The sequence below is a fragment of the Chrysemys picta genome, chromosome 4 (assembly GCF_011386835.1).
Source record: "Chrysemys picta bellii isolate R12L10 chromosome 4, ASM1138683v2, whole genome shotgun sequence".
Taxonomy (NCBI): domain Eukaryota; kingdom Metazoa; phylum Chordata; order Testudines; family Emydidae; genus Chrysemys; species Chrysemys picta.
The window spans coordinates 21051999-21078734 of NC_088794.1; the positions used below are offsets into that span (position 1 = coordinate 21051999).

The window sequence follows — 26736 nt, forward strand, 5'->3', positions numbered from 1 at the left end:
TTTAAAGAAATGATTGGTTGTAGAAACCAAAAGACCCTTTTGTTTGCACCTACTGCCCACCTCTGCATCTTACCCAAATACACGGAGAACATCTGAAATAAGACTTCCTACATCAGCTTTATTTAAAAACACGAGTAATGTTTTTCATGAACAGCCCAACTCATGGTGAACATGTATGGTTCAGATTACATGTAAGACAATGCCTTAAATACAAACTAAATAGAAAATGAAAGAATAAAATATTTACAGAAGCAATGGCATACATAAAATTCTGCCTTCATAGACAGGACTTCTCATCCAGAGAAGGAAGTGAACAAAGCTGACAATGGAACGGAATATTCTGCTTAAACACAGGGAGATAACAAGCAGCAGGGAAAAGATTTTTAGATCACAATCTCTCATACATATGTCTCTCTCTGAAAGTTGCTTCCATTTGTGCACAAGCAACCAAAAGTCTCATTGTGAAAAGTCCTTCAGCAGGATGGAGGGTTGTTGCTTTTCGGCTTCTTTGGGATGAAGCTTTCTGCATGGTGTCCCTCCTAGAACTATAACAGCAGTTTCTTCAGGAGTGGGCTTTTTAATTTAAAAATTGGTTTTGGTTCAAATCTTCCCTATAAGAACTAAGACATCACAGTGGATTATCAAATCATGTACGTGTTTTCTTTCAAAGACAAAATATTTACAATACAATTGAACTTTTTTTTTTTAAGCCTGCCAGCAGCAAAAGCCTTGCTACACCTATATCTTCACAGCTCAAAGTCGGAAGGGACTAGCTTGTTGAAGGTTTAAATAAAAAAAATCTTATGGTCAAAATGAACATAGGTGATGGGATACACAATACACCCCAATCTCAACCATTCTCTCCATGTACACTGTTCAGACAAATGGACTGTCAAGCACAGAAGACTAGTTTTCCTAACATCCCAACCCCAGGTGTGTACTTCCTAAATGATTAGTTCAGGCCGGGGGGGGGGGGGGGGGGGGGAGGAGAGAGGGGGGAGTTATAGAGAAATGAAGGGTGAGAAGAGAGAAAGGTATCCACAGGACAGGGGAGGGAACAGAGTTTGCTCTGACACGTCTAAGACTTGCCTGACTTGACACATGCTTCCTACTGGCTGAATTCCAGCATAGTGCTACATCAAATCAGACAAGCCTATACAGCGAATTGGGGTTCAAAGACAGCTGAAAGTGTTTTCCCCATCAGTGCCAGCAGCTACCGCTTCTCAGTAGAAGAAAAGTCAGCAGAAGAGGGAAGAAATTCTTGGAAATGAGAGGCACTTTTAAGACCCATTTTCAATTTACTGATGTGCAGCAGACCAAGAGGGGTTACACCAGTTGCCCCAGGACCTTACTCAGTCAACAAAAAGTACCAACCCCCCAAGATTTAGTACAGTATGATTCAAAGGGAGGAAGGCAGTCTTCGTATAGCTGCTGCTTTCCATACTGATATTGTGTTGTCCCTGATAATTAAAAGGAAGTAAGGCTGGATAGACTAACCTGATCCCGCACCTTTGGCAGTATGTTTGGCCCACATTACTGTAGTAATTATCCTTCTCTCCCCACTTTTTCATTATTTTTTGCTAGAATGTTAAAACAAGAAGGTAAGGACAAATACAACTTAAGAGTTGCCAAAAGTTTTGAAACACACTGAGTTTTGCACACCTTGCTGAGAAAAACTTTTTTTTTTTTTTTTAAAGCCTTCACAGCCTTAAATCAGTGGAACAAGTTTACACCCCCAGGCTTTATAGATGGGCTCCAGGATCTTTCTGGCCTGAAACTGTGAAGTGCTTTGTCCTCACATATTTAAAATAGCCGCCTGTGGTAACAGGATGGGTACACAGGCTCTTAACTCTGACCTGCAGGGAAATTAACGACAATTGAGTGCAGATATTGCCAATTTTTATCAGTTCAAGTGTACTTGAAGACTTGTGGCAAAGCCTCGTATAGAAGAAAAAGGTTTATCTTGGGTATCCAACAAAATAGAGTTTAAAATGTTTTTTGTTTTAAAAGATAAGTATAAGTCTGGTTCAGCTGTCAATCATTTCAGATAGTTCAAGCAGGAGGTCATCCTCATCTTTCCCTGGGTCCAGATCAATCTCTGCTTCCAGTTTGCCTCCAGAGATTTCCCAAATCAGTTTCTCAAAGTCATCTTCTACGGATAAGGGTGCTTTCCCAGCTGTGGTGGAGCTCAGCCTGCGGGTCTTGACTGCTGCCTGTGAAGAGGTTGGGCTTGACATCTCTGATTGAGCCACAGAGGCTGCTTGGCTTCCTATATGCAACTCAGGGCTTGGGAGAAGAGAGAGAGAGAGAGAGCAATTCCTTAATTGAAAATATCTATTTTGCCAACCACCCTCTCTTACTGCAGTGTTCCCCCCCCCCCCCCCCCCCCACCTCCAATCCTTTGGAATTGCTGTGTAATTAAGCAGTGGAGATCTCGGAGTCCAATGTAATATTACAGGTACATTCTCAGTTTGGGGACCTAGACACAACCCTGAGAATTAAACCAATCTTTTTCCTAGATCCCCAAATGCTCTGCCTCCAAAGACAATACACTTACACTAATTTACTAAACTGATTATAAAAATGTGAACGGATAAAACTTCGTGAACTGTTGGTTAAAAAAGATATCAACTATTTACTCTTTCCATCACACGTTTGGATGAATTTGGTGCTCTTGACAGTAAGAAGCTGACAGCAGTGGATTTTAGTCAGCTCTGATTCAGCCAGGTGCTGCATAAACTTGTCTCACCCAGCTCTGCGTTATTTTCTTCACCTAATATCCCTCTTCTCTTACAGAGCCTTCTGCTGAGACATGCATTTGGTCACAGAGAATGCCAGCTATTAGTTAGCATTTGAGGAGGAGCCAGCAGGAAAGTCTTCCCCCATCTTCATCCCACTCAAGCGCCACCCTCGCCTCTTTCAGGACCTCACAGGAATCCAGAAAGATGCTACTGCAAGTGATGCCAATTCACCAACATGAACAAAATCAACTCAAATGTTTTAAAAGATAATCCAAAGAAGAGTCTGCTAAATTGTTAGAAAATTAAAGCAGGGTATGTTGCAGGGCTTAACAGGTATATTATAACATTGTTGACCTCAAACTCATCTTCCCAAATGTCAGACAGAGACTGTACTGAAGTTTCAAACCGAAACCCCAGTGACAAAAACCTTTTCGAACAGGAACAGAAGCAAGTTGCAGACATTACCTGTCTCTGGATTTTGCTCTCTCCGGTACAGTGGCTGGACTATCCTCTGGCACGGCTAGAATAGTAGTCTGGGAAAAAGCAAGGTGAAAGTTAAGGTACAAAAGTAAAATATTTCTCAGCAGATTTCTTTTCCTCCAGCATAATGCCTGCCCCATCCTTGCACAGCCATATCATCCCTGAGCCCTAAGCCAAAACAATTCTGGGCCTTCCCAGACAAAGTGAGCATAAAACTCGATGCCTATCAAGGGCCTGAAGTCTTCAGCAGTAGTTGACTAGCCACTCTGGAATGCACATAAGTGGTATGTACTTTACTCCACTGAGAAGACATTTAACTAAGAACATTATAAAAGTGCTGTTACTCATTTAATAAAAGATGGAGGAAGATGCATCAAAATCATACCATGGTATGGTAAGGGACTCAGATCTGGACAGAACTGCATAACAGAGATAAGACATCCCTATATCTATCTTCGGTCTTCTCTTAGGGGCAGGGTGAAACACTTCTGTTCAGGTTTCACCATAGGCTGTCCAGCTTGTAAGCCAGTTTCCTTACCACAGCTGCTTTTTTAGCTGGGAGCTCCTTCAAGTCACTGCTAGTGGTGCTTAGTGGTTTCACAGCTGCTATGGCAGAAGGATGACTTTCAGCCACCTTACGTTTCAGGGCCTGCTTTGCAGGGGAGATGGTTTTCACGCCTGATGGCTTCACATTCACCTTGGGTTTGCCTGGAAAATAAAAGGAAAGGAACAGAAGCTGATTGGTTCCTAGGATTGATACAGTTTCCTTGCTCCTCTGTAAAGCCAGCAATGAGTTTAAGGCACAGCACCTTGTAACCCCCTTGGCAGTTCAAATACATGTATTCAAAAAAGAACTAGATAAGTTCATTGAGGATAGGTCCATCAATGGCTATTAGCCAGGATGGGCAGGAATGGTGGCCCTAGTCTCTGTTTGCCAGAGACTGTTCATTCCCTCTGGGGCACCTGGCATTGGCCACTATCAGAAGACAGGATACTGGGCTAGATGGACCTTTGGTCTGACCCAGTATGGCTGTTCTGTTCTTATGTAGTCAGCAATCTATAAAAATGCTAATAGACTTACAGGGTCTCATCTTATCAGCTCTAACACATTTCAGAGAAATGACTTCACCTCCATTAACACAGCCATCTCTGGGGTGGAATGTAGGAGCTGTACAGCAACACGACTCAACGGTCAGGGATGAATTCATAAGCCAATCAGAAATAAAAGGGAGAATATAGAGAAAATCTGGACAGCACCAAGATCCTAAGTAACACCACCACTTTTCTACGGTAACTTTACTGAAATTTCAGTGTTCACAAATGAAAGCCATTTTTTAGTTAGATTTTTTTTTAAAAGTTTGGGAATTTTAGGGCTCTCAGAAAGGAAAGGGTTAACACAGACGAGAGCTGGGCAGAAACAGAACAGGCAAATTCTGTGTAGGCTCTCTCTCCCACCCACATCAAGGATCTGCACAACTCGTTACACTACTGTGCCAATGCATCAAATCCAGACCGGCAGTATCTCCTTTTACTACTCCATTCTTCTTCTGAATCAAGGTCTGGCCATTTTGCCAACTGAACAAAATATGCGTCAGACTGTGCTGCACTTGTGATGATGAGAAAAGTCCAATTATGACTACACTGCAGAATGAGCACTGGTCATCTTTCCCTAAAAATATTGAGCAAAATAACTGAGTGATTTGGGGAACAGATTACGTGATCCAGCCCCTAAAGTTAAATCCCTCTTACAGAAAATACTACACAAAATGACATTCACCTTTAGCCTTTCGCTCCAGAGACTGAGCTGCATGTTTCACCGGTAGTACTGAACCCTCTGTTCCTGGACTTTCCATCACTGCTTCCTCTGATTTCACAGTCAGTCTCTTTGTCAACCGACGAGTTGCCCCAGGCGTCACTGTGGATTCAGGACTTCTGACCACTGGGCTCTTCTCTTTAATCGTTTCTTCTCCAGGGGATGACATAGCAGATATTTCCTTCTGGAGCTTCTCCTTCTGTCGTGGCTTCAGCTGCCGCTTCTCCCTCAGTATTTCTTGAGAACTCTTCATTTGAACTGTAGAGTTGTTTGCACTCTCATCTGAAGACTAGAGAAAATAAGAGAGGAACAAGATGGGACAAATCTAGGGAGACTTCAGAACACAAACCTAATCAGCAATTCCTATGGAGAGGACTCTGAGCTCAGCACCACCCTAATATCAGTCAGCTGCATTTTGGCAACCTACATCAAGGTTCACAAACACCCTCACCTTTACTACAGAAGTGCAGCCCACAGAGGCTACAAATCCCAGCATGGGTTGTCCCTTGATCAAAGCAAAAGACTCTAGCTGCAATCTAGTCCATTCTTAGTAGGAGCCCAAGGGAAACACAAGTTGCCAATGCTGCCCTCAACAGACAGATTACCTCTGATTACGAAGTCCTGGCTTTTGCTATTGCTACCAGGGCTTCTTATTCATTGCTATGTATAAACAGCAAGAAATTCAAAGCCGTTTGGTCATTGCAATGTTGTCTTGAAATGCTACCACAGAAGACAGGACTCTGGATTAATCTCCAGAACTTAGATGCAGAAATGTACAGACACCCCCATTGCATCGGAGGTATGTTCCAAGTCATGCTGGTAAACAGAATGTGAATGTTATCCAAAGCACCTTCTGACACATAGTGTTTCCTATATTCTCTAGGGACTCACCTCTGCAGCCTTGTCTGTTGGGCCAGCTCTGAGGGGCGGAACGCTAGACTCCACCAACTTCTTTTCTTCTCTTCCAGGTGCTTTAAAACATCCCAAACCCACACTGTTAATTCTAAGAGTTCAAACACCACAGATCTCCTGAATAGCATTTCACACTACCGGTTTCCAACCTTTTGGGCAAACGAACCAGTTTAATAGACTAAGAATTTGGCTGCAGCTTGTGCTCTACAATCTTCCATTCAGTTGTACACACTGTAATCATGAGGTCTGGGTTGCGCTACACACCAGAGAACTTTTACTTGCAGCTGACCAAGCACTGTGATGACCCAAAGAGACTCCCATTTAATGTTACATCTGAAAGACACTTTCTACAGTGCACATTATGTATTGTGCGCAGGGAATGAATGAATGAGGTTGTTGTCTGTAGGACCCCTGCCTTATTTGTTGCAAAGGTTGGAAAGCGTATAGTGAACGAGGCAGAGGACTATAGGATGAAAAAGGATAGTCTCATGGTTAGGCGGTTGAATGTTGCCCTGGTAAACTGGATTCTATGCCTGCCTCTGCCACAGAGTTCCTGTGTGATTCTGGGCACCTCACTCAAACTAGTGTTAACAGCTGGCTACTAATTGTGTGTTCCCCATTTTCTGGGTGCCCAACATGAGACGCCTGTGGTTTAAGGCACAAAAACACTGAGCACTCTGACATCAATGGAATTGTGCTTTGAACATACAAAGTGATCATGCCCCCCCCCCCCCCCAAAAAAAAAAAAAAAAAGCAAGTCTAGATATTTCAAGTTGGGCACCCAAAATTAGTAGACAATTTTGGCCTTAATCTCTCTCTGTGCCTCAGTTCCCCAGCTGTAAAAAAAAACAAACAGAACACACACACACATTCCTACCTCACAGGGGTGTTATGAAGATACATACATTAATGTTCATGAAACAGTGACTCCAACATTATTTTGAGAGAATCACAGAAACTCCCAGGAGGGAATGAATTTTGTATTCAGTACAAAGTTTGAGGCCTGAGGCCACACATTCAATATTGCATTTTGTCCTCCACGTTAAATAACTATGCATTCACTAAATGAGGCAGGAACCCCATAGAAGACATTGCAAATGATATGCATGCCAGCCTTTAATTACATGTGTACAAAGCAGCAAGTAAGGTTGACATGGGCAACCTTGATTCTGGCACGTCTTAACTTTTGACTTTGAAAGTCTTCTAACTGTAATGTGTAGTGGAGTGAGTGATTTCGGAGTAAACTGAAAATACCAGCAAAGAAGGGGGAACCTGCTGTACCATAGGAATGGCCAAAGCATTTGTTACCTGTTAGCTTTGTAATGCGCAGTAATCTCCTCCCGGTGGGAGTAAGCTCAGGTTGCGGTGGCGTATTTAGGGTGTTCTCTCCACTCTGCTGCTTCCTCAGGGCTTTCTCCTGCTTGATCTCCTCCAATGTTTTAATGCGCACCTCCCCTATTGACATGGCTTTGCCTGTTGACTCCTCCAGCTGCCCTTTGCTGGCTATAGGTGGAGCTGCAGTGCCCTGCTTCTTGGGCTCACTCTCAGTCTTTGGCTTGGTAGGACTTTCCTCCGCTTTTAGCTTTTCCTCCACTTTTAGCTGATCTTCCTCCCCCAACTGCCTGTTTTTTTTCTCAGCCAGAACCTCAGAAAAAGTTTTGATTCTAATTGTTGGGGAGGGTTTCACCCTTGGATTAGGATCTTCTGTTCTACACGTCTCTTCAGTCTTGAGTTTGGTTTGAGGTTCTCCCCGTCTCTGGTTGGCTTTCTCAAGACGGATTTCTTCTAGTGTTTTCACACGGATCTCACCTGCTGGTTTTGCAGCTCTTTCTGTTGTCACCAAAAGAGGAAAAAAACAAAACATTTAAAGAAAAGACTGTGACCTGTGCATTGAAAAAAAAAATTAAGTAGCCACTTAGGGCCCCCCAAAAAACTGTGAATGTCAGTGTGTCAAAGAGGAAGGAAACCAAATCATAACCTAAACTTGTGAATGTGGTTTAGGGAAGCATGTATGTCAAATTGTAGGGCACACTCTGATCCCTTTTCTGTAAACAATCTATTACTACTGTGATGACTGCAGCAAAGAGGTAAATCTGCCCCATTCTACCACTACCTTGTACCTCCACTGGCATTTCCAATCCCATCTCTTGGTTTCCAATTTCTATTTCACTTGTCTCCAAGCAGGGTTTAAACTCTTCTGCTTATAAACAGGCAAGCAAAGCTTGCTGAGGCACAAGTGGAATCAAATTGGCTGTCAAGAGCCAGAACTCTCATGCTGGCAGATACAGGAGCTCTAATGGCTAAGGGTAGGGTAATGCGGATTGCTGAGAAATGGCAGGTCCAGGAAAAAGGGGAGCATCAGCTGTCTCCATGCTAGTTACCTGTCTCCGTGCTAGTCTGCTCAGCTGGCAATCCTAACCTCTCCTTAAGAGACTTGGGGACTTGAACTGCAAGAACAAACACAAAGCAGTTAGGTGGGCTGCTCCTTTGTCTTTCGCATAGTTCCAGGAAATTCAAAGTTATATTGAGAGGCTTCATCTAACATACAAAGAACCAAAAGGGAACTACAAACTGAAGTCTGTATGTAACAAACCCAAAGATTTCTTAAGCAGCAGTACCTCTCTTTGGTGCTTTGTCAGTCTTCTCCAGAGATTCAAGCTTCTTTCCCAGCCTTTCAGCAAGGCTACGCTTCAGTGGAGGGCCACTTTCATCTGTAAAGCCAAACATGGTGGAAAGAAAGTCAACAGCTAATATTTGAACATATTAACAAGCGCTTATACATAGGAGGACTTGAAGACAGAGGAGTCGCCTAGAAGCTCTGCTCTCTTTACCTTTCACGGAGTTTAATTTGTCTGTGTTTATTTTCCAGCTGCTAATATCTGCTATTTCTACTTCTAATTGTAGCTCCCAAATAGCACAATGGTTCTCAGTGGAAGAAGCATTTTGAAACCCAAGTAACACAAGATAAAGATGTAAGGAGGGTAAGAGGCTCTCTGAGAAACTCTCCCTTATGAAGCAACTGCCAAATCAAGGCAGGGACTCTCAGGGTGGAAAGTTCTAAAGCACTTCACAAACTTATAGGGGTTCTCATAATAAATTTGTGGTGGCACTTTTGCTGGTGGGCGTTCTGACAATTTTTCCTAAAATACTTGACTTTAGGAAAAACAAATAAATATGCACATATACATGTTCAAATCATTGTAATTTATTTATGTAGAGGTTTTTTTTCAGACTCAATTAAAAATAATGTACAGTTGTCTCTATTCTTTATTGGACCTAAACAGAATAGAAACACGAATAAGGTGTTTTGCACAGTCTTTTGTTGTTGTTGCTTTTTAAAAAAGACTTGCTAGCTAGTAAGTCCTCTGCTGCAAAAAGATATATTTGTATATTTGTTATCAATTTCCACAGCAGACTTACTAGCTAGCTGGGAGGCTGTGAAAAGTGATATTAACAAACATACAAATATAAATTTTCACAGCAGACTTACTCAGCCAGTAAGCCCTGGATAAGAGGTGGGTGGGGAGACAGCGGGGACCAGGGGCTATGGATGGGGGGCAGGGGAGGCAGTGGGGGCCAGGAGTGATGTAGGGGGGTGGTGAGACAAGGGCTGGCACCTGCAGGCAGGGTCCAGGGCTGGAGCCCAAAGCCCCAAGACCGGAGCCTGCCGCCCGCCACCTCAGGGCTGAAGCCCGAGCCTCACTGCCACATGGAAGGTGGGGAACTCACACCGACTGCCTGTTCCTCTGGCATTTGTGGCTCCAGAGGGGGGCAGTGCCAAACCCCTGCTGATGGCCCTGGGGGAGGGACCACTGCTTTGCACCTCACCCCCACTGCCAGTCCCTGCCCAGGAGGCTGTGGTCGCAAGAAAAGCCCCTGGTGGCCGCATGCAACCACAGTGGCTGCATTTGAGAAACGCTGTCCTACAGTATCTGAAATGCAGACATTTTTAAGGAGAAGGGCACCAGAACAATATATCTGCACAAGCCTGGGGGCAAATGCAATATATTTGCTTTGGTGTTTTGGGGGCACCATATTTCTCTGGTAAAGCATACAAGAAGCCACAAGCTCAGGAATTACCAAATAGATGACTTGATGGCTTCTGACTTAAGTTAAAGAAGCAGACTATGTGAGCAGCTGGAGTACCCACACTGCTTCAGAGTATACACATTGCATAGAGTCAAAAAATTATCCCCTTCTTGAGATATCTAACTAACTATAAACCTTACCCTAAAAGCTTTCTCCTCAAGTTTGGCTGTTCCTAGGGTTTCCCTGCAAATCCTCACCTGTCCAAGTCCCTTGTTCCCCATTTTCCAAAGAGACACTCCATCCCCTTTGCAGCCTGGTTGGAGTTAAGGACCCCCTGTCAGCATGAGACACAGCAGCAATTACTCTGCAACCTTATGCAGGGCTGTAGAAACTGCCACCATGTTACAGACCAGCATTCAGGTAATGGGAGAGTCTCATATCTACTCATTTTTTCCTTAAACTAAATTCCTTTAGCTTTATTTTGTTCTATAAAATATATTTTCAAGCCACATTAACAGAGCTGCCTGGAGCCTTACAGATGTAATGGCAGATGGGTGTTGCAGATTTCAACTTAAGTGCATTACCAGAGCTGTGCAGAGGAAGCTGACTCTAGCCAGCGTTATTTCTCTAGCTTATGAGTTCTTACCTATGGAGGGTTTCCGTTTTCCCAGTCTCTCCGAGAGACTCAATCGAATCAGAGGCTCCTCACCTGGAACAGTGAAACATAAGCATCTTTAATTTGGAAAAAGCAGTAGCCATATATAGATATAAGATAATCTTGCCAATTTACACAAGTGATAGACTCCTATTGTAAATCATGAGATTTTGCCTATTAGCGAGGAAACAAAAATGCAATAATATTGCATCATAAAACATTTTGATAATTACAATTTGGAAATGTACTAGGAAGTGTACTGTAGTATACTTAGTAAAAATCGTAGTATGAGATCTCGCTTCAGCTTTCTGCTATTAAGGCTCTGATGACAAGTGTGCAAGTTATAGACTGTGCTGGTTAGGGAGGTTCTCCTACAGCAGAAGTTTTCACAAAGTTAACTTTTACTCTTACAAGCAAGCAAAATGCCTCTTGAGACCACAACTTCCATATTCGGGCTCTAGTCTACTAGACACTTTTGAAGATTTATTCCTTACTAGGATAAACAACTATCAAACAGCAACGAGTCTCTCTCTGAAAAAAAAAGGAACTTCGCAGTGTCTTACTGCAGACTACCTCATGAACATACACTCCTCCCACCAACACCCTTCTCTGCTTGTTTAGTGCTGGCCCCCTCTCCAATGCCACAGAGCTTCTCTGTAGCTGCTTCCTCTCATTAGTCCCCCAGTTTTCTCCTGTTTGCACCCATTCATTTCTCTCTCCTTTTGTTATTTGGTTCTGCAGCTATATCCTTGTGCAAACGCTTGTCCTGATCCTGCAAACACTTGAGCACATATGTAGCTCTACTCACACCAGCAGACCTGTTGGGAGTAAAGTCAAGCACATGTTCAAGTGTTTGCAGCATTATGGTCACATTTTGTAACACTGGCTTGTTATGGTTAGCTCGAGCACTTCTCCGTAACCCTTTAAAGGTGATGTCCAGATGCTGAATGTCCTGATGCAAAAGTCAAAAATCTATATGCTTCTCTGAGTACCAGCACTGTCAGAGGTTTTCGATATATCCAGGGATTCTTCCTTCTGTAGAAAACCATGGGTTTCGAAGCTTTCAATAAAGTCTTCAAACACCTTTCGGCACCATCAGTAGCAGATGAACACCATGTTGGCCGGAGAGAGCAAGGACATCTGGACCAACACTACAATCTAAGGAGCTACTAAAATGGAACCAGGGAAGCAGGCAGCAGTTATCATTACCTTGCTTTGCAGACAAGGTTACAGTCCTGATCACCGTCCGTAGGTTTTCCTTTTCCGGACCAGGAATGGTCTGGGATTGGAGTGGAGAAACAGAAACTCCAGAGGGGCCTTCTGATCACAGCAAACAAAAATATATTAAGTTAGCGGGGGGGAGTTTATAAAAAGCCACTCCCTTACCACATGAGAAAAAATAGACAAGAGTTACTTTATTCCTGGCAAACTGATTTTAAATCACTTCAACAAAAACATGATTTATATGCAAACTGAAATCAAGGCCCAGATCATGCAATTGAGGGTGTGTAAAAACAGCTTTATGAACAGATCTCCCACTCAATCAATGGCATATCTGGGTCACAAGAGAAGAGAAGAGTAAATACAAAGGACTGCACAGAATAGTCCTAGCCAATGCTTGGCCAGCTATCCAGATGCTATAGGGGGGAAAAGATACATAATGCACAACAGCATGAGAGTATATTCTTGTACCCTTCTCATTTCGACTTTACTCCCTGCTTTAGAGGGCCTGAGTAATACAAGAGAGCTTGTGCCATCTGGACTCTGCTTTTAATACCTGAACTATTTTTCAGCCATTTTTTCAAACAATACAGTCCTTCTCTGAAAGCAAATACAGATTATCCCAACCCAAAAAAAACCTGCAAGTCATCCTGTGTATTTCCCATGCAGGAAAAACTGTTGTCTCTCTTGAGACAGGAGTGCCATTGAATTTGGGAGGGAGGGAGAGTAACTCACCACCTTGTTTTTGTGATTTTTCCTTCATTTTTTTGGACTTGATTTCTTCAAGTGTTTTTATTCCAAAATTCAAACTGTTATCTGAAAATGCAGAATTGTGAATGAACCCAAAACTTAAAAGCAATGGTGCATGTCTATGAATACAGACCAAGCTTCTCAACATTTACTGCTTTTTCCAAAAAATAAATAAAAAAAAAAAATCAGTATTAACTGAAAGAAGAAAAAAAATACCTAAGTTCATGGCCACAGAATTTGGCTTGCTTGGTCTCACAAGACAGCAGAAGCTGCATTTTTAAGAATTACCAACATCTGCGCTATTAGTCACTTGGCTTACTTTTAAGGTTTTTTTTTTTTTTTAAACAGTGTGAGGAAATCCAGGCTTTGAACTCCCCTTTGGTCTCCTGTGACAGCTAAGTCACAGAGATGCTCACCTTCCAGAGCCATTCTGTGCTCCCATTTCCACCCCTCACCTCACTGTTCTTCCACAACATGCTGCTTTCTGAACTAGCTGCGATACACTTCTTCAGGTGTCAGAAGATGCTACTGCATGACCATACAAATACCCCCTTTCCCTACAGAACTTCCTTGGTGATGTCTTTTTAAGGAGTAAGAACCTCAAAACTACACCTGCATGGTAATTTAAAGACTTAGGAGGGTGCAATCTTCCACCATCTTACACTAGTGTAAACCAGGAATAACTCCACTGAAATCAGTGGCGATACCCAGTGTACATAAGGTGCTCTAGCCTGATGACCTCCATGCTAACTCATGGACCACTCCATATGCTCCTAAAGCTAGCAAAATTTAATGTAAGAATTGATTACCAAGATGAATTTTTTAAAAGGTAACCTGAAAAGTCACACTATCATTTCCTGTTTCAATGCCTACTGGGATTGCTCAACATAAACCAAAAGCATTTGAAAAAAGAATGAGCTAAGCATTGACTCAGCTATCCTGTTTGTGACTGCAGAAGAGTGGCTGATACCCAAAGATCACCTTACTAAGCAGCTCAGACAATAGCTAGAATTAAGGTTTTTGCCAGGCAAACCACCGGGGTGGTCATTTATTACATTTGACCAACACCTAACACAATGGGGTCTAAGAGCCAACCTGGCTGTGACCTTTAGGAGCTCTTACAATATAAACATGAAATACCTTGTTTTGAATTAGCAGTGGATTTCCGAGTAGAGATTATCCGCAATCCATTATGGGTTTCTGTAGCTGGCTGTTGAACAGGTGTTTTAGTTTCATCTCCTTCTTCAGAAAGCTGATCTGAAAGGGACAAAATGTTAGCTCACACTCAATTAGCATCAGGAATTGGACAAGACTGTGTGCACTTTGAGGCAGGGAAAACCAGGAACCTTTTTGTTCTGGTTGCATACAGCAGCTGGCACAATGGAGTCATGGATCATGCCTGGGGTTCCTAGGTGCAATGGTAGTACAAATAACTAATAACTAAATCTTGTGCTTTCAGATATCAGACCATGCCCTTACGCAGCACATTTCATCTAAGTGGTGAAAAGGGGTGAGTACTCTCTTCATTATACAAAAGTGAAGGGATTGGGAGGTTAAGGCCAAAATGGCCAGGGTTTTTGGGTGCTCAACTTGAGCACCCATCAGTTCCCTCTGACTTCAAACAGTGGCCACATGGCCTAAGTGACTTGCCCAAGTATGGCCATGCCAGAGCTAAGATCTAGGTCTTGTGACTCAGTTCCTAGCTTTTAATCGCTAGACAAGGCTACTTCCTGGATTGCCTAGAAGGGTGATGGTGCTTAAGGACGAAATTCCCTTCCTGTTTCCTTGTCCAACAAGAGTTTAGAAAAGCTTTCCTCCAATATTCCAGGTATTGGCCATTGCACAGTGCAGAATGCTAGACTAGAACCACCACAGGAGTAACCATGTAAACTGAAGGTTGATTACTAGGCACATAGCAAATGCATCAGTGCTGTATGTATTTATTTAAATATCGGAGATATAATATGCTTTAGAGATAAAATCTGCTCACCATCATCATCTTCATCATCATCTGCAGCATTGATTACGACTGGAGGATGAGTGGGGCTGGGAACGTTTTCAGAGTTTTCCACTTTCATCACCCCCCGCAGCTGGGGGGAGGGGTTGGACTGGACAGACAGTTTATTCTGCTGCAGCGAGATCTGGGTCACCTTCACCTCCTCTTCGACAGACTCAGTCATACTTGGCAGCACAGCTAGAAGAACAGGAGAAACACCTGTAAATTGCCTAATTAAAACCTTGAATCCAGCGCTTCATTCATTTCCAAAACCATAATGCATATAGACTTCCAGACATGCCGAACTCTCCTTCGCTATGAGAGAAGAGACTCCGCTCAGTATGAATATGCCAGGTGAGAGAGCATAGATGTCTGGCTATTATTTTTACAGCCCCACAAAGCTATATCTCTTCGCACCTACTGAAAGGTTGAGTGAGATGAAGGTAGCCTGAAACAGAAGGAAAATGTTAATAAAAGGGAGAGAAGCAGCTAAGCATAAAAAAAAATTGTGTGAAATCCCCACAGCTATTCATTTCAGCCTTGACTACAGCTGGAGGCCCATTTCTTGTGTTCAGGGTCAACAGCCGGCTGGTACAAATCAGCCGTTGTACAGCACCAATGCTGCTATAGAAGTAACAAATTTACTTCCTGTTTTGATAATATCAAGACTTCTTGTCTCACAAAGAAAAACCGACCAAGGTGAGGGATATTTCGACTCTTGGGCCAACAAGTTTTAATATCGACCTTAAGAGCCAGTATTTGTTTGTTAATGAAGCAAATAATGTAATATTTGTTGCAGTGGTCTCAGAACTGATTTTTAAATAAATATTTTTGACATTTTAGGTCAGACTGGTGTTCCATTTGAAACCACCACAGATTTTAATTTCTATCATGAACAACTGAGCAGCCTTTGTTTTTCAACTACCAATAGCAGGAGCACTCGGAAATATCTGTGCAAGTAAAAATCCAGAGGTTGGCTCTACAAGGCTTCAGGGATCTAGGAAGAATTGCCGAAGGAGAAAAATGAAACAACTCACTTTTGCTTGGAGGTAGGAAGAGTCCGTCGACGTAGCGTCCCTTGTTGTGATGGAAAGCGCAATTTAATTTCTTACAGCCAACTGGCTGATTCTCCCAGTAGCAAGGGATCTCACTGCGTTTTTTCTTCAGACAGACAAAACAAAGACCCACATTAAAGTCATCTTGGAAAAGCTACAGAGTCATGCAGTTATCAGATGGCATCCAAGTGGCATAGAATGCTCACAGAACAATCACAATGCAATATTATGACTTTGTTTCACAGGTCAAATATGTCACACAGATAAAATATTTCAATATACCATTAGGACATTGCCTCATAACTGAAACAAAAATCCAATCTAGCGCTCTGGGCACATATACAATCTTTACAAAAACTACGACAACGACAATTTTACATCTGTCTGTCACTACACTTCCTCTTTCCTTTCTCCACTTTCCAGTCTATTATAGCCCCCGACAAAAACTATGTAGAAAACTGGAGAAGTCAGAGATGGAAAAGACACATTAATCACATCTAGTTCATCTCCCAAAGGGCCAGTGCAGAATTATTCCCCAGTGCTAGGGCCACCACAATTTTAAGTAATAAAACCAATGTGACTACTGCCACTTCCACTGAAGAGACTATTCCAGTGTCTAGTAGATATCACAGCAAGGAGTTGTTTTTCTAACAGGCTTAAATTTTCTTAAATTCATCTCTTTACTTTGATCACTGGAGGCCAGCGTTGCTTAGAGCAGGCAAAACTGATATGTAAAAGTGAACCCACCCTATGCTCTCTGCTTCCTACCGTAAATTATTGTTCCAATTCAAACCAAATTAGGAAGTGTCAAAGTAACCTGCTTGCACTGAGGAGCCTCCCATCAGATCCACTTTTATGATTCTAAATCAGTTCTCATCTTCTTGGTGTTTGCATGTTCAGCACAAGCATCTGTGACAAGACTACCACAACAGTGAACCTCAGTAACAAGTTTAATTTTAACCAGTTCACTGAGCACCAGATAAAAAGCACTGTCCAAAAACGTACTTGCAAAATGAACACTTACATCAATCTCCATGTGCCTAAACCTGCAGATACTCCTGAAGCAGCGCCCTTCCTGCCAGAGTGTGCAGACAGTCTCGTTTCCCAGTGCAGCTTCACAATGACGGAAGGGACAACTGTCCCCCTGTGCCAATGGGACAAAAGCAAATAAGAGGTTGCAGCTTGAAAAACCCAGGTACAAAGAGAGCGGTAAAAGTGGGACTTTCTGAACTGAAGGAAAAAGGCTCAGTGACTGAACTGATCCTAGTGTGGGGAATGGAAAGGTAGATGAATCAAGAAGAAGAAACGGAGCAATGGATGAGAAGTGCATTCTCAGGGAGAAGGCAGAAATAATTAATTCTATGGAAACATTTTGAAAGGTCCTTCCTGACATTATTTTAAACCACTATCTTAACATCAGACAAACACTTTAGAGGTGGCCATGATGAAACAAGCCAGGATATATTGTGGATGGGATAGAAGAATGAGATAAATCAATAACCACTTCATAAAACACACACACACACACACACACACACACACACACACACACACAAGATTAACATCTACATCCCTATTCCCTACAGCCAACCTCAACCATCTTACTGTTGCATTTACATTTGATAGAATTCTGTTTACTGTATCATCCTTAAGAGCTATAGTTATTAGTGTTAATTTTAAATTGAGATATATTTGCCACATTAAGAAATTCAAAAATTAGGCAGCAATCAACACGGGGTGGGTAAAGCATGATGCCTGCAGCTCTTGAAAAACTGTATGCCATTGCAAAAATGGCCACTATTATTTTCCTGCTGCCACAAAAAAGGGCATATATGTTTCTGCATCTGTTCATTGGCCTTAGTCATGTGTATAACTTCTGGATCTTATTTATTTAACAATGAAACAGCATACAGAGTTGTCACAATATGATATGGATTTTTTTTCCCCCATAGCTGGTTCATTGGGCCCAATAAGCAAGTTAGCTCTAGAGAGAAGCAGAATGGTTTAGCTGACTGAAGGAGTCAGGCGCTCTTGAGTTCCAATCCATTATTGACATTGACTCCCTCCATAGCTTAGGCAAGTTGCTTCAATTCCATGTCTTGATTTACCTATCTTTATAAGGAGTTAATGCCAACATCACAAGTTATTCGTAAGGATTAGCAACCAACTGTTTGAAAAGTGTTAATCAGTATTACTGCTTGATAAAAACAGGAGCAGGGGTAAAGATTAATGCTATCTCTACACAGATGATCTTGCATTATTATTCTACTTTGAAATTTATTCCTTTCCATAACAAATGGCTAGGTGTAACAAAACAAGACGGGTACACAGGATATTAAATCAGCTATGACACTTCAGGATAGATTCTACTTTCGAATCTAACTATGAGACATATATTAAATTATTTGAGAAACTCAATTCATCTCAGTTTTTTTTTTTAAATGTGTTTTTAAAAATAACAACACACCTTGGTACACGTGGAATAGAAATAGAAGTAGCAATCATCTCCTTGTTTAGACATGCTGGACAGATTGTTAGAATAAGCTCAAGTTATCAGGGCTATTGCTCCACACAGACTTCTTCCTCTCTTAGTGAAAACGGGCTTCACCCTTTCTTCTTCAGACGTGATCAGTGAAATCTTCTTTAAAAAGTAACCTTGGAGAAGTTGGTTTGAGGGGAATAAAAAATAAATAAATCAGATCATCAAGTGACAAGTAACTTTCCCTCTTCCTTGCAACAATGCCATTTAATGAGTTTGAAGGGACAGTGTTAACTTGACTACCTTGAAACTGACCAGTTCCAAAAAAAATCCCAGTTCTGAAGTACTTTCAAGTCATATGAGTTTTGTCTGTGATTTAAAATAAAATAATGGTTTTTCTGTGTCCTTATTGACATTAAAAAGTTTTATTAGTATAGAACAAACTGTGCTCCATTCAGAGTTACGTGCAGGATTGGGGGCCTACCTCTGAAGGAATTAATTGTGCCTGGGAAATATCTCTGGACGATTAACTATTGTTATAAGTCATATTCTTTAAAAAAAAATACAGTTTCAGTTATGAGCCCTCCCTTCCCACCCCACAGTATACCAAGGGGAAATTAGACATCTATAGATTAACATACCTGGATAACCTCGGCAAGAACGTTGGTCTTCAAAGACTTCCAATTAATTTCTCCTGTAGGCCGAACCAACACTCAATCCGTGAATTAATAATAAAGGGATAGAAAGAATTTTCTCCTCGCATTGCCAAGGAAATCTCTCATCCACAATTCAGACACAGGCTGTGCTTTTAAACATCTTACAACTACTGGAGGAAGCAAGTCCATTTGAATACTCTCTGTCAGACTGGAGACAGCGAGGGTTAGTTAGCTCTTCAAAAAACAGTTCATTTAAAGATGAACTTGTGAGTCAAAGCGGCTGCAAAAATGAAGATCCATCTTCCACAGCCAGACAGTTAAATTTTTTTTTTTTAATTTAAAACTCAATAAGTTCCAATTTCTGGTCTTCAAGATTTCTTCACCTATTAAGAAAACACAAAAACCTTCCCCCATCTTTATTACCTGTATAGCAAAAACATACTTGTATGTATAAACATACATATGTATATACATATATACAAATGTGTTTATACACACACCAATATATTCAAATGTGGTAATAAAAATGATATAATTGGGCTATTTGTCACTTAAAATGCATCATAAAGTGTCTCAAAATTTGGGGGAATGGCAAAAATTGAGGGGTTATAAAAGTGTCACACAAATACACTTTCAGGCCAATGCTTTATAATATGGGCAAGTTTGGATCTGGCACAAATATACACATGTACATGCATACAGTATATCCATATTTATGTGCTCAAAGCGTTCAAAGTATGCATAGTCTGATATCCATATTGTAAAGAACAATTTGTAGCTCTGATCAGATATTTAAAGTTGCAATCAAATGCAGAAAGATAGCAGTTCTAAAATACAGCAAGCTGTAAGAAGCAGGGAAACGCTCAATTTTAAAGAGGCACAGCTGCAAGAGACACAATTTGGAAATATTTTGATTTTGATTTTTGGAAGCCAATTTTAATTTCTTTTACATTTTTCAAATACTATTGGTTTGTGACCATATACTGTTCCCTGGTATATATATCCACCATTATCCATCGCTGTGAGATGGCAAAGGTCTGAAAGGATTCTTGGATCCAATTCTTAGCAACCAATGACTGACACCATAAGGAGCCTAAAGGTGTTTCCAGTTACCACAGTTTAATTTCACTGTGAAATGAGACATTTCAGTTTATTTATTTTTACTGAATGCCATAAAACCTGCATTTTTGACCATTAGATCTAAACGTAAGAGATTCCAATTCCTGTGTCATTAAAAGTGCCGAGAGAGACAAGTTGGGTGAGGTAATGTCTTTTCTTGGACCTGCTTCTGTTGGTGAGAGAATTTGGTCCAATAAAAGATATTACCTCACCCACTTTGTCTCTAATAACCTGGGACTGATATGACTTCAATAACATTGCATACATTAAAAGCACTGAAACATTTCTGTGCTAATTCTCTTCCAATTCTATCTTAGAAGAAATCGAATGAAATAGTTCTTATAAATTAATAATAGACCTATTCTATTCTATTAAGATTAGACCTTTTATTCTCACGCACTAGTGAATTTTTCCAGGATTTTTTTTGGAGAGCGGGTTAGGGGGGAGAAAAGGGAGGGAGTTTCCCTAAATCTAAAATAATGAGAGGAAAAATTGGGTTCTTGTACTAGTTATCAGTTTTCAACTCTTGACAAGGGGAATTAAAAAAAGGTAAGAATCAATCTCTGTCCTTCCCTTAGTATCTAGATAATTACTCACTTTTGACTTTTGTTGCCTTTACAACTGGATTTTGTATCCCAGGTAACTTTTGTCTACCTGTATCTAACTACACTAATGTTCTCTCGGTGTGCAATTAGCATATATTAGATACAGGGAAGTTTTGCCAAATTTACTTTCACTAATATCCTCCCGAATTCAATGCAATTTCAAAGTGTGAAATGCTTCCACATAAACCAAAACTTATTTCTTGGCAAGTAACGGACAATGCCTCCTGGTCTGTCTGATAATGTGTGCTATTTTTGATTATTTATTTCAATGGATTTGCATATTATCTTCCATACTTCGGCACATACTTAGTGCTTTTCACACAGTCCAGGGTTTGAATTATCACTGAAATTATACTACCAAGCAACTCAAGCCTCTCAGTTCTGTACAAGCACTACAAATAAAAAATGTTAACACAGAAACTAGACTTTAAAAAAATAAAAAATAAAAAAATTAAATAACTTTAGTTAGAATAGCAATTTAAATACTACAGAAAATCGACTGAGCTAACCCCTTAAAGCTTAAAATAAATGAATAACTCTGGCGCATTCAGCAAGCTTGCATCAGAAACTGATTAAGAATTTCAAAGCCAATCAAATCCTGAATATTACACTGGTGTTCACATTGAGATTGAGCTGTGGTTCACCTTGTAATTTCATTTTGTACAGGAGCTTAGTTATAGCAAAACAATAATTAGAGACCAGTGAGAAGAAATAAAAAGCTGGGGTCACACACTTCACCCTCACTAAAGGAAGACAAGAATACAGTGAACATTTGCCCAGTTCATTTTAGAGCCCTGTCTTTCTCAACACTGAAAAACTATGTTAGTCACTCATCCATCTTTTCAGTTTGCCAGCCAGTATTAGTCCGTGGCCTTTCAACAGTATGCTGGGATTATGGGGGAGAGAAGTCCAGAGAGGGAACATTTTTATACCTTAATAGGTGTCATAAGGGAGCACTATTCAGTTACTACTGCCAGCACCACGCTTATCAACTAGATACCTACCTAGTGCTCTTTATGATTTTAAAGCATGAATCCTATTTTGCTCTCTCTTTATTATTGACCTGTTTTTGTATTTTTAATTATTTTTAAAAAAATAGTTATTTTCATTAATGTTTACATTACAAAACCTACGTGGTGTTTAATAGGACAATCTGAACACAAGATCAGGAGCCAGGAACTCCCAAATTTTAATCCCACCTTTCTCACTAAGTCAGATGTCAGTTTTCTGGTCTACAAAATGGACATAATGCTTATTTACCTACTTCACAGGGGGCATTTGGAGGATGTTGTAAAGTGCTCTTAAGATGGAAAGCACAAGAAGTGCTAGATATTAACAACCGTACAGGAACAGTACATAGCAGCACATGTCCCAGCACTTCAAATGGTCCAGAGCGCAGAACAAACTGAAGCTACCAACTCTGGCTAAAACATCTCATCCTCGCTACTCTGAGTGATCTCATCCTCTGTGTCAAAGCCCAAGGCCAGAGTGGAATAGTCATAATTAATAGTTTTTAAGTTCATTTTAAGGAACATTAACTGTTCAATGTTGTCAAAACCTGGACTAGCAGAGTGTTCTGAAACGAGGTGTCTGGCTGTGCTGAAGACACATTCAGAGTGCAGACTACAGGGAGGGCAGCTGAGATACTGAATAGCTACTCGGGTTAATGCAGGCCATCTTCTCAGTTTCCCCTGCCAGTAAATCAGGGGGTCATCTTTAACTGTTATCCCTGAAGACTCATCTTGAAAATACTCTTCTACTACTGCTGCAGCTGATGGGCACAACAGCCTCTTCTTGCCTATTAAAGCTGCACCACTCGAAGAGAAGCCACTGAAGGGATCTGAACCAGAGTAATCTTCCTTAAGGTGAAAAGCAAAAGGATCGGTTCCTATAAGGGATGAATGGCCTGATACTTCTGTAGCTTCCAAGGAACAACCCTCCACTGACGTGCACATATACTCAGATACTACTTCAATAAGGATCTGTTTATAGCTTATCAAGTCAGTACCTTGAGGAAGGAATTCTTCTAAATTGTCTTTAAAGCAGGGATCTAATAAAGTGGCCAAGATGTAATGCTCAGATCTGAGCACGGTGCTCAGTCGGGAGTCAGTTTCAAGCCTCAGAGACAAGTCATCCACCAGCCCGAGAGCTACAGTGGCACCTTTGATTTGAAAGTCTTTTCGCATGTTCTGCAGAGTCAAAAGCAGGCGGCGAACTAATGGCAGCACCTGACTAAGACCTGCAGTGCACATACTCACTTCCTGAGTGGCTTCTTCAAACGGCTCAAGGATGTCACACACGTGAGCCATCAGACACCACTGAAATGAGGTGAGGATGATCCCATCCACCCTCCCCACGTGGTGTTGCATGGAATAGTCATGCACTGCCTTCTGCTGCTCTAAAAGTCGCCTCAGCATATAAAAGGTGGAGGTCCACTGGGTGGCTACCTCCTGCTTCAAGTTGTGCTGCGGAAGATGGTTTGCATGCTGGAACTCCTGCAAAATTTGACGGGCCTTAACAGAATGATTAAAATGATGGCAAATCTCTCGAGCAGCTACTAACATGCTCCTCATGCTTTTGTGCTCACGGAGGAAGTCTTGAATTACTAAACTTAAACAATGCATAAAGCATGGCACTTGGGTAAAGTCTCCATCTCTCACTGCATGCACAACATTGGCAGTGTTGTCAGAAACTATGAAGCCAGGGGTGAGGGAATTGGGGGAAAGCCACACACCGATTTGGTAATTTAGTTCTTGTAAAATACTGGCTGCTGCATAATCTTTAGCAAAGCCAGTTACACAAAGAGCTGCCTGCTTCCTACAACTGGGAGTTTTGCTGGCACTGTGAGAGGAAGACAGCAGCATTTCAAAAGACACCCAATGTGCCATCACTGTCAGATAGTCTGTGGTTGGTTCATGGGTCCACATGTCAATGGTTAAGTGAACTTTTTTGCACTCAGCTTTCTCCAGAGCCATGAAAACCTTTTCTCTCACAACACTGTATAACCGGGGCACAGCCTTTGTGGAAAAGTAAGTTCTAGACGGCAGCTGATAGCCTGGTGCCACTATCTTCATGAATCTCTGAAAAGCAGGGGTAGAAAAAAATGAGTAGGGTTGCATATCCTCAATAATCAATTCTGTAATAGCCCTATTTATCTGCTGTGCAACTGGAATTTCATGGTATTTAATTTTCTTCTCAGTAGTGGATATTTGAGAGTCTTGCGGAGTCCCAAAGTTGGGACTTATGACCTTTCTTTTACCAAGCATTGGCTTAGGAGATAAAGTTGGCGCATGGACACCCAGGCCTTGAGATGTTAAACTGTAACTGGCTGTAAGTTTATCCCTCCGAGATGAGAAATAGCTTGAAAAGCTTCTACGACAGAGAAGTGACAAGTCCATCTCCCTAGGACCAATAGAAAAATCCTCAACTGTTTCCTCGTCTACACCATTACCAATAGTGCCATTAGATTTGTTGGCCATGGCCCAGTGTACAGGATGCATGGCCTGCAGATGCCGTTGCAGTGTGGAAGTGCCAAGGTGAGTGCCGGGTCTGCCTCGACTGACACTCTTTTTACAGACATTACAAACAGCCCTGCAGGTATACTGAGGATCAATGTAGAAGAAGTTCCAGACAGCTGACGTCTTGGTCCTGGTTCCCGGCATCAGGACGCGTTTGACAGTATTGCTTTCAATGAGAAAACTCTCTCGGTCTTCTCCAGATGCACCAGAAACGACTATTGCTGCGGCTGCCCTGGCTGCAGTCGTTGCGCCTGTGGGACCCACATCTTTGGCAAAATTTTTTGAAAGCTCTGGTTTTCCTGGGTATAACTCATTAACCTGCAGTCCTTTCTTTCTTCTTTTTTTGTTGGAAAACTGGCCCAGTGCCTCTTCCACACTGCCATTGTGAAAGTGAACATTGGGAATATATTCCAAACTCCCGCTGCTGCTCAAACTGCTAAATCTGCTATCAGGGGAGATTGGTGACACAGGCACATTAAAGGCATATTCTTCCTCCCCTACACTGCTTCCACCAGTAGCACTTATTTTATTAGCCATGGCCCAATACACAGAATGCTTTGCCTGGAGATGCCGCTGAAGCGTCGATGTGCCAAGGTGGGTGCCTGGCTTGCCACGGCTGACGCTTTTTTTACATAGGCTGCAGATGGCACGACAGGGGTACTGGGGATCAACATGGAAGAAGTTCCACACGATGGAAGTCTTTGCTCTCGTACCAGGCAACAGAACCCGTTTTACTGTATTGCTCTCGATAAAAAAGCTCTCTCCATCTTGCTCAGGAGCACCAGGCATGACTACTGCAGCTGCAGCACAGGCAGCTTCAACAGCACCTGCCGGTCCCAGATCTTTAACAAACTTTTTAGACAGCACCAGTTTTTTATGGTGTGGCTTTCCCTTAGTCCGCAACCCCTTCTTTCCTTTACGTTTGGCAGGTTGCTCCACCCCTTCCACCACCACTTTATCATCATCCTCAGTGTCAGAGTGGGCACTGGGAATAAATTCCAGACTGCCGGCACTACTAAAGCTGCTGCACCTACTACTGGGAGAGACAGGGGAGACTGGCACACTGAAAGAATATGCACTCATTCTCTATTTCCAAAATTTATGCCAGAACTGGGAGTAATTTTACTATGGAACTATTGACAACTGATCTTGCCCACTTAAGTGATCTTTTCTTGAGTGTCTGTAGGAGTCAACTTCCTCTTGAACCAGTTGCTTGAATGGGTACTATTTTAAGAGGAAAAGGAACAGAAGAAAGTACCTCTACACCAACTTTTTCCTGAAATGCTCGGGTATCCTGTCCCAAATTTAGCACCGTCTATTAAGCCTAATCAGTTGTATACACATCCAACTTAATCGCATGCCATGGTGGTAGTTCCAAGTTCCCCTGTTTCCAAATTAACTATTCCCAGGATATTTCATTTTTATAATCAAATAACACAGCAGTCTATTCTGAAAATAAGGTGCACAGCTCAATCCCCGAGTGCAATGTGCACTCGTGCACCCCAAAGCACCAGTTTCGGGAATGATTTTCCGACTCCACATACTGATAGGTATGATATGAGGAGCTATTTTCGTATTTTCATGCTCAATTAAAAATCAAAGCTGATGGGAAGGGTTTTGTTGTTTGTCGGTTAGTTTTAGGCAGCCAAGGTCAATATCAACAACAATTTGATTTTGTGTTTATTTTTTTTAAACGAGCTAAAGAAGAATTTAAGTCAGCTACTGGGTGCATCCAGAGTTAGTCTAGATCCTGATTTCAATCCCTTTGGGGTACTGTGTGCAGCCTGCAAAATTAGTAATTGACAGCAGGTTCCTTGTAAGTACCACCAGAAACGGGAAGCACAGCCTTTAAACTCCGAAGACCTTTCTGTTCTAAAGGGAGCCACCTACACTGGAATCTTCTCTTTGCTCCACTTAACATCTGGGGCTGAGCCAGGGACTTTCCTTTCCCAGGAGTCCACAGGGAGCTTGGGAATGGGAAGAGAGGGGGCAAATATTCTTCACTCAAAACCTAACGTGCCCAAGGGAGGAGAGGGACAGTGCCCTGGCAGTAACAGGGGGCCTGGCATGGGAGGAACTCCCTCTGCAGCCCCAAGAACCGGACCCAGGGATCCTTCAATCTCAGCCGGAAGTGTGTGTGTGGTGGGGGGGTCTCCCCTACTCTCCCTCTTTCCCAGGGTGGGGGCGGATTTACCCCTGAATCGGAGCCCCCCGGGGTCCCCGCCCCGGCTCTCTAGGGCGCTTGGCCCCAGGCTGAGGGAGCCGCCAGGGAGGGTCCCCGGGGCCGGCAGGGGGGATGCGGCCTGGTCCCCACGGGTCGCTCCCGGGGTGGGGGTGGGGAGCAGGAGGCCCGGCCTCAGCCCCGGGGGCTGGTGAGGAGCCGCCCCCGGCCCTGGTTCTATTAACGGGCTCTAGTTACCGGCGAGCGGGGACTTTACCGAATCCCAAGGAGCGGTCGCCTCCGTCGCGGCTGCTGGGTCCCCCCCGCTCCGCTGGCTCCTCTGTCCGGGGGCAAAGCTCGGGCCACCCGCCGCCGCTGCCAGCCTCAAAGATGGCACCCAACACCAACATACGGGCACTCGACCCGCCCGCAACTAACATGGCGGCCGGCGCGGCTGCGCCTGCCCTCACAAAACAACTCCCAGCATGCAGTGCGGCATCGGCCCGCCGGCGCCCGGGAAACGGCGTCGTCGTTGCACGCTGGGAG

General features: G+C 42.5%; 1 protein-coding gene across 24 annotated transcripts; it reads right to left on the minus strand.

Moving 5' to 3' along the window:
* Positions 1-98: 98 nt before the first annotated feature.
* Positions 99-26677, minus strand: ZC3H11A (zinc finger CCCH-type containing 11A). 24 transcript variants are annotated; one of them, XM_008173755.4, is made up of 19 exons: positions 26449-26660; positions 18773-18825; positions 18435-18500; positions 18120-18307; positions 16677-16796; positions 15635-15758; positions 14592-14795; positions 13742-13858; positions 12587-12667; positions 11840-11950; positions 10622-10684; positions 8565-8657; positions 8328-8393; positions 7255-7776; positions 5926-6005; positions 4999-5323; positions 3760-3929; positions 3207-3274; positions 99-2286 (listed from the first exon to the last, which is right to left on the minus strand). In XM_008173755.4, the coding sequence occupies exons 4-19, from the start codon at positions 18171-18173 to the stop codon at positions 2028-2030; spliced, it is 2457 nt and encodes an 818-aa protein (XP_008171977.2). In that variant the 5' UTR covers positions 18174-18307; positions 18435-18500; positions 18773-18825; positions 26449-26660; the 3' UTR covers positions 99-2027. The 24 variants fall into 24 exon arrangements, with proteins under 24 accessions (XP_008171977.2, XP_042704982.2, XP_065447623.1 ...); XM_042849048.2 differs by having other exon boundaries at positions 26468-26619; XM_065591551.1 differs by having other exon boundaries at positions 18773-19170; positions 26449-26611.
* Positions 26678-26736: the final 59 nt, after the last annotated feature.

Excerpts from the sequence above, each read along its gene's own strand:
- ZC3H11A (XM_008173754.4), bottom strand. The coding sequence starts at position 18,173 with ATGTCTAAACAAGGAGATGATTGCTACTTCTATTTCTATTCCACGTGT. Across the intron at positions 14,796-15,634 it reads CTTCCTACCTCCAAGCAAAA|CTGTGCTGCCAAGTATGACT; the intron begins GTGAGTTGTTTC and ends CTGTTCTTCTAG. Across the intron at positions 2,287-3,206 it reads AGAGCAAAATCCAGAGACAG|CCCTGAGTTGCATATAGGAA; the intron begins GTAATGTCTGCA and ends TCTTCTCCCAAG.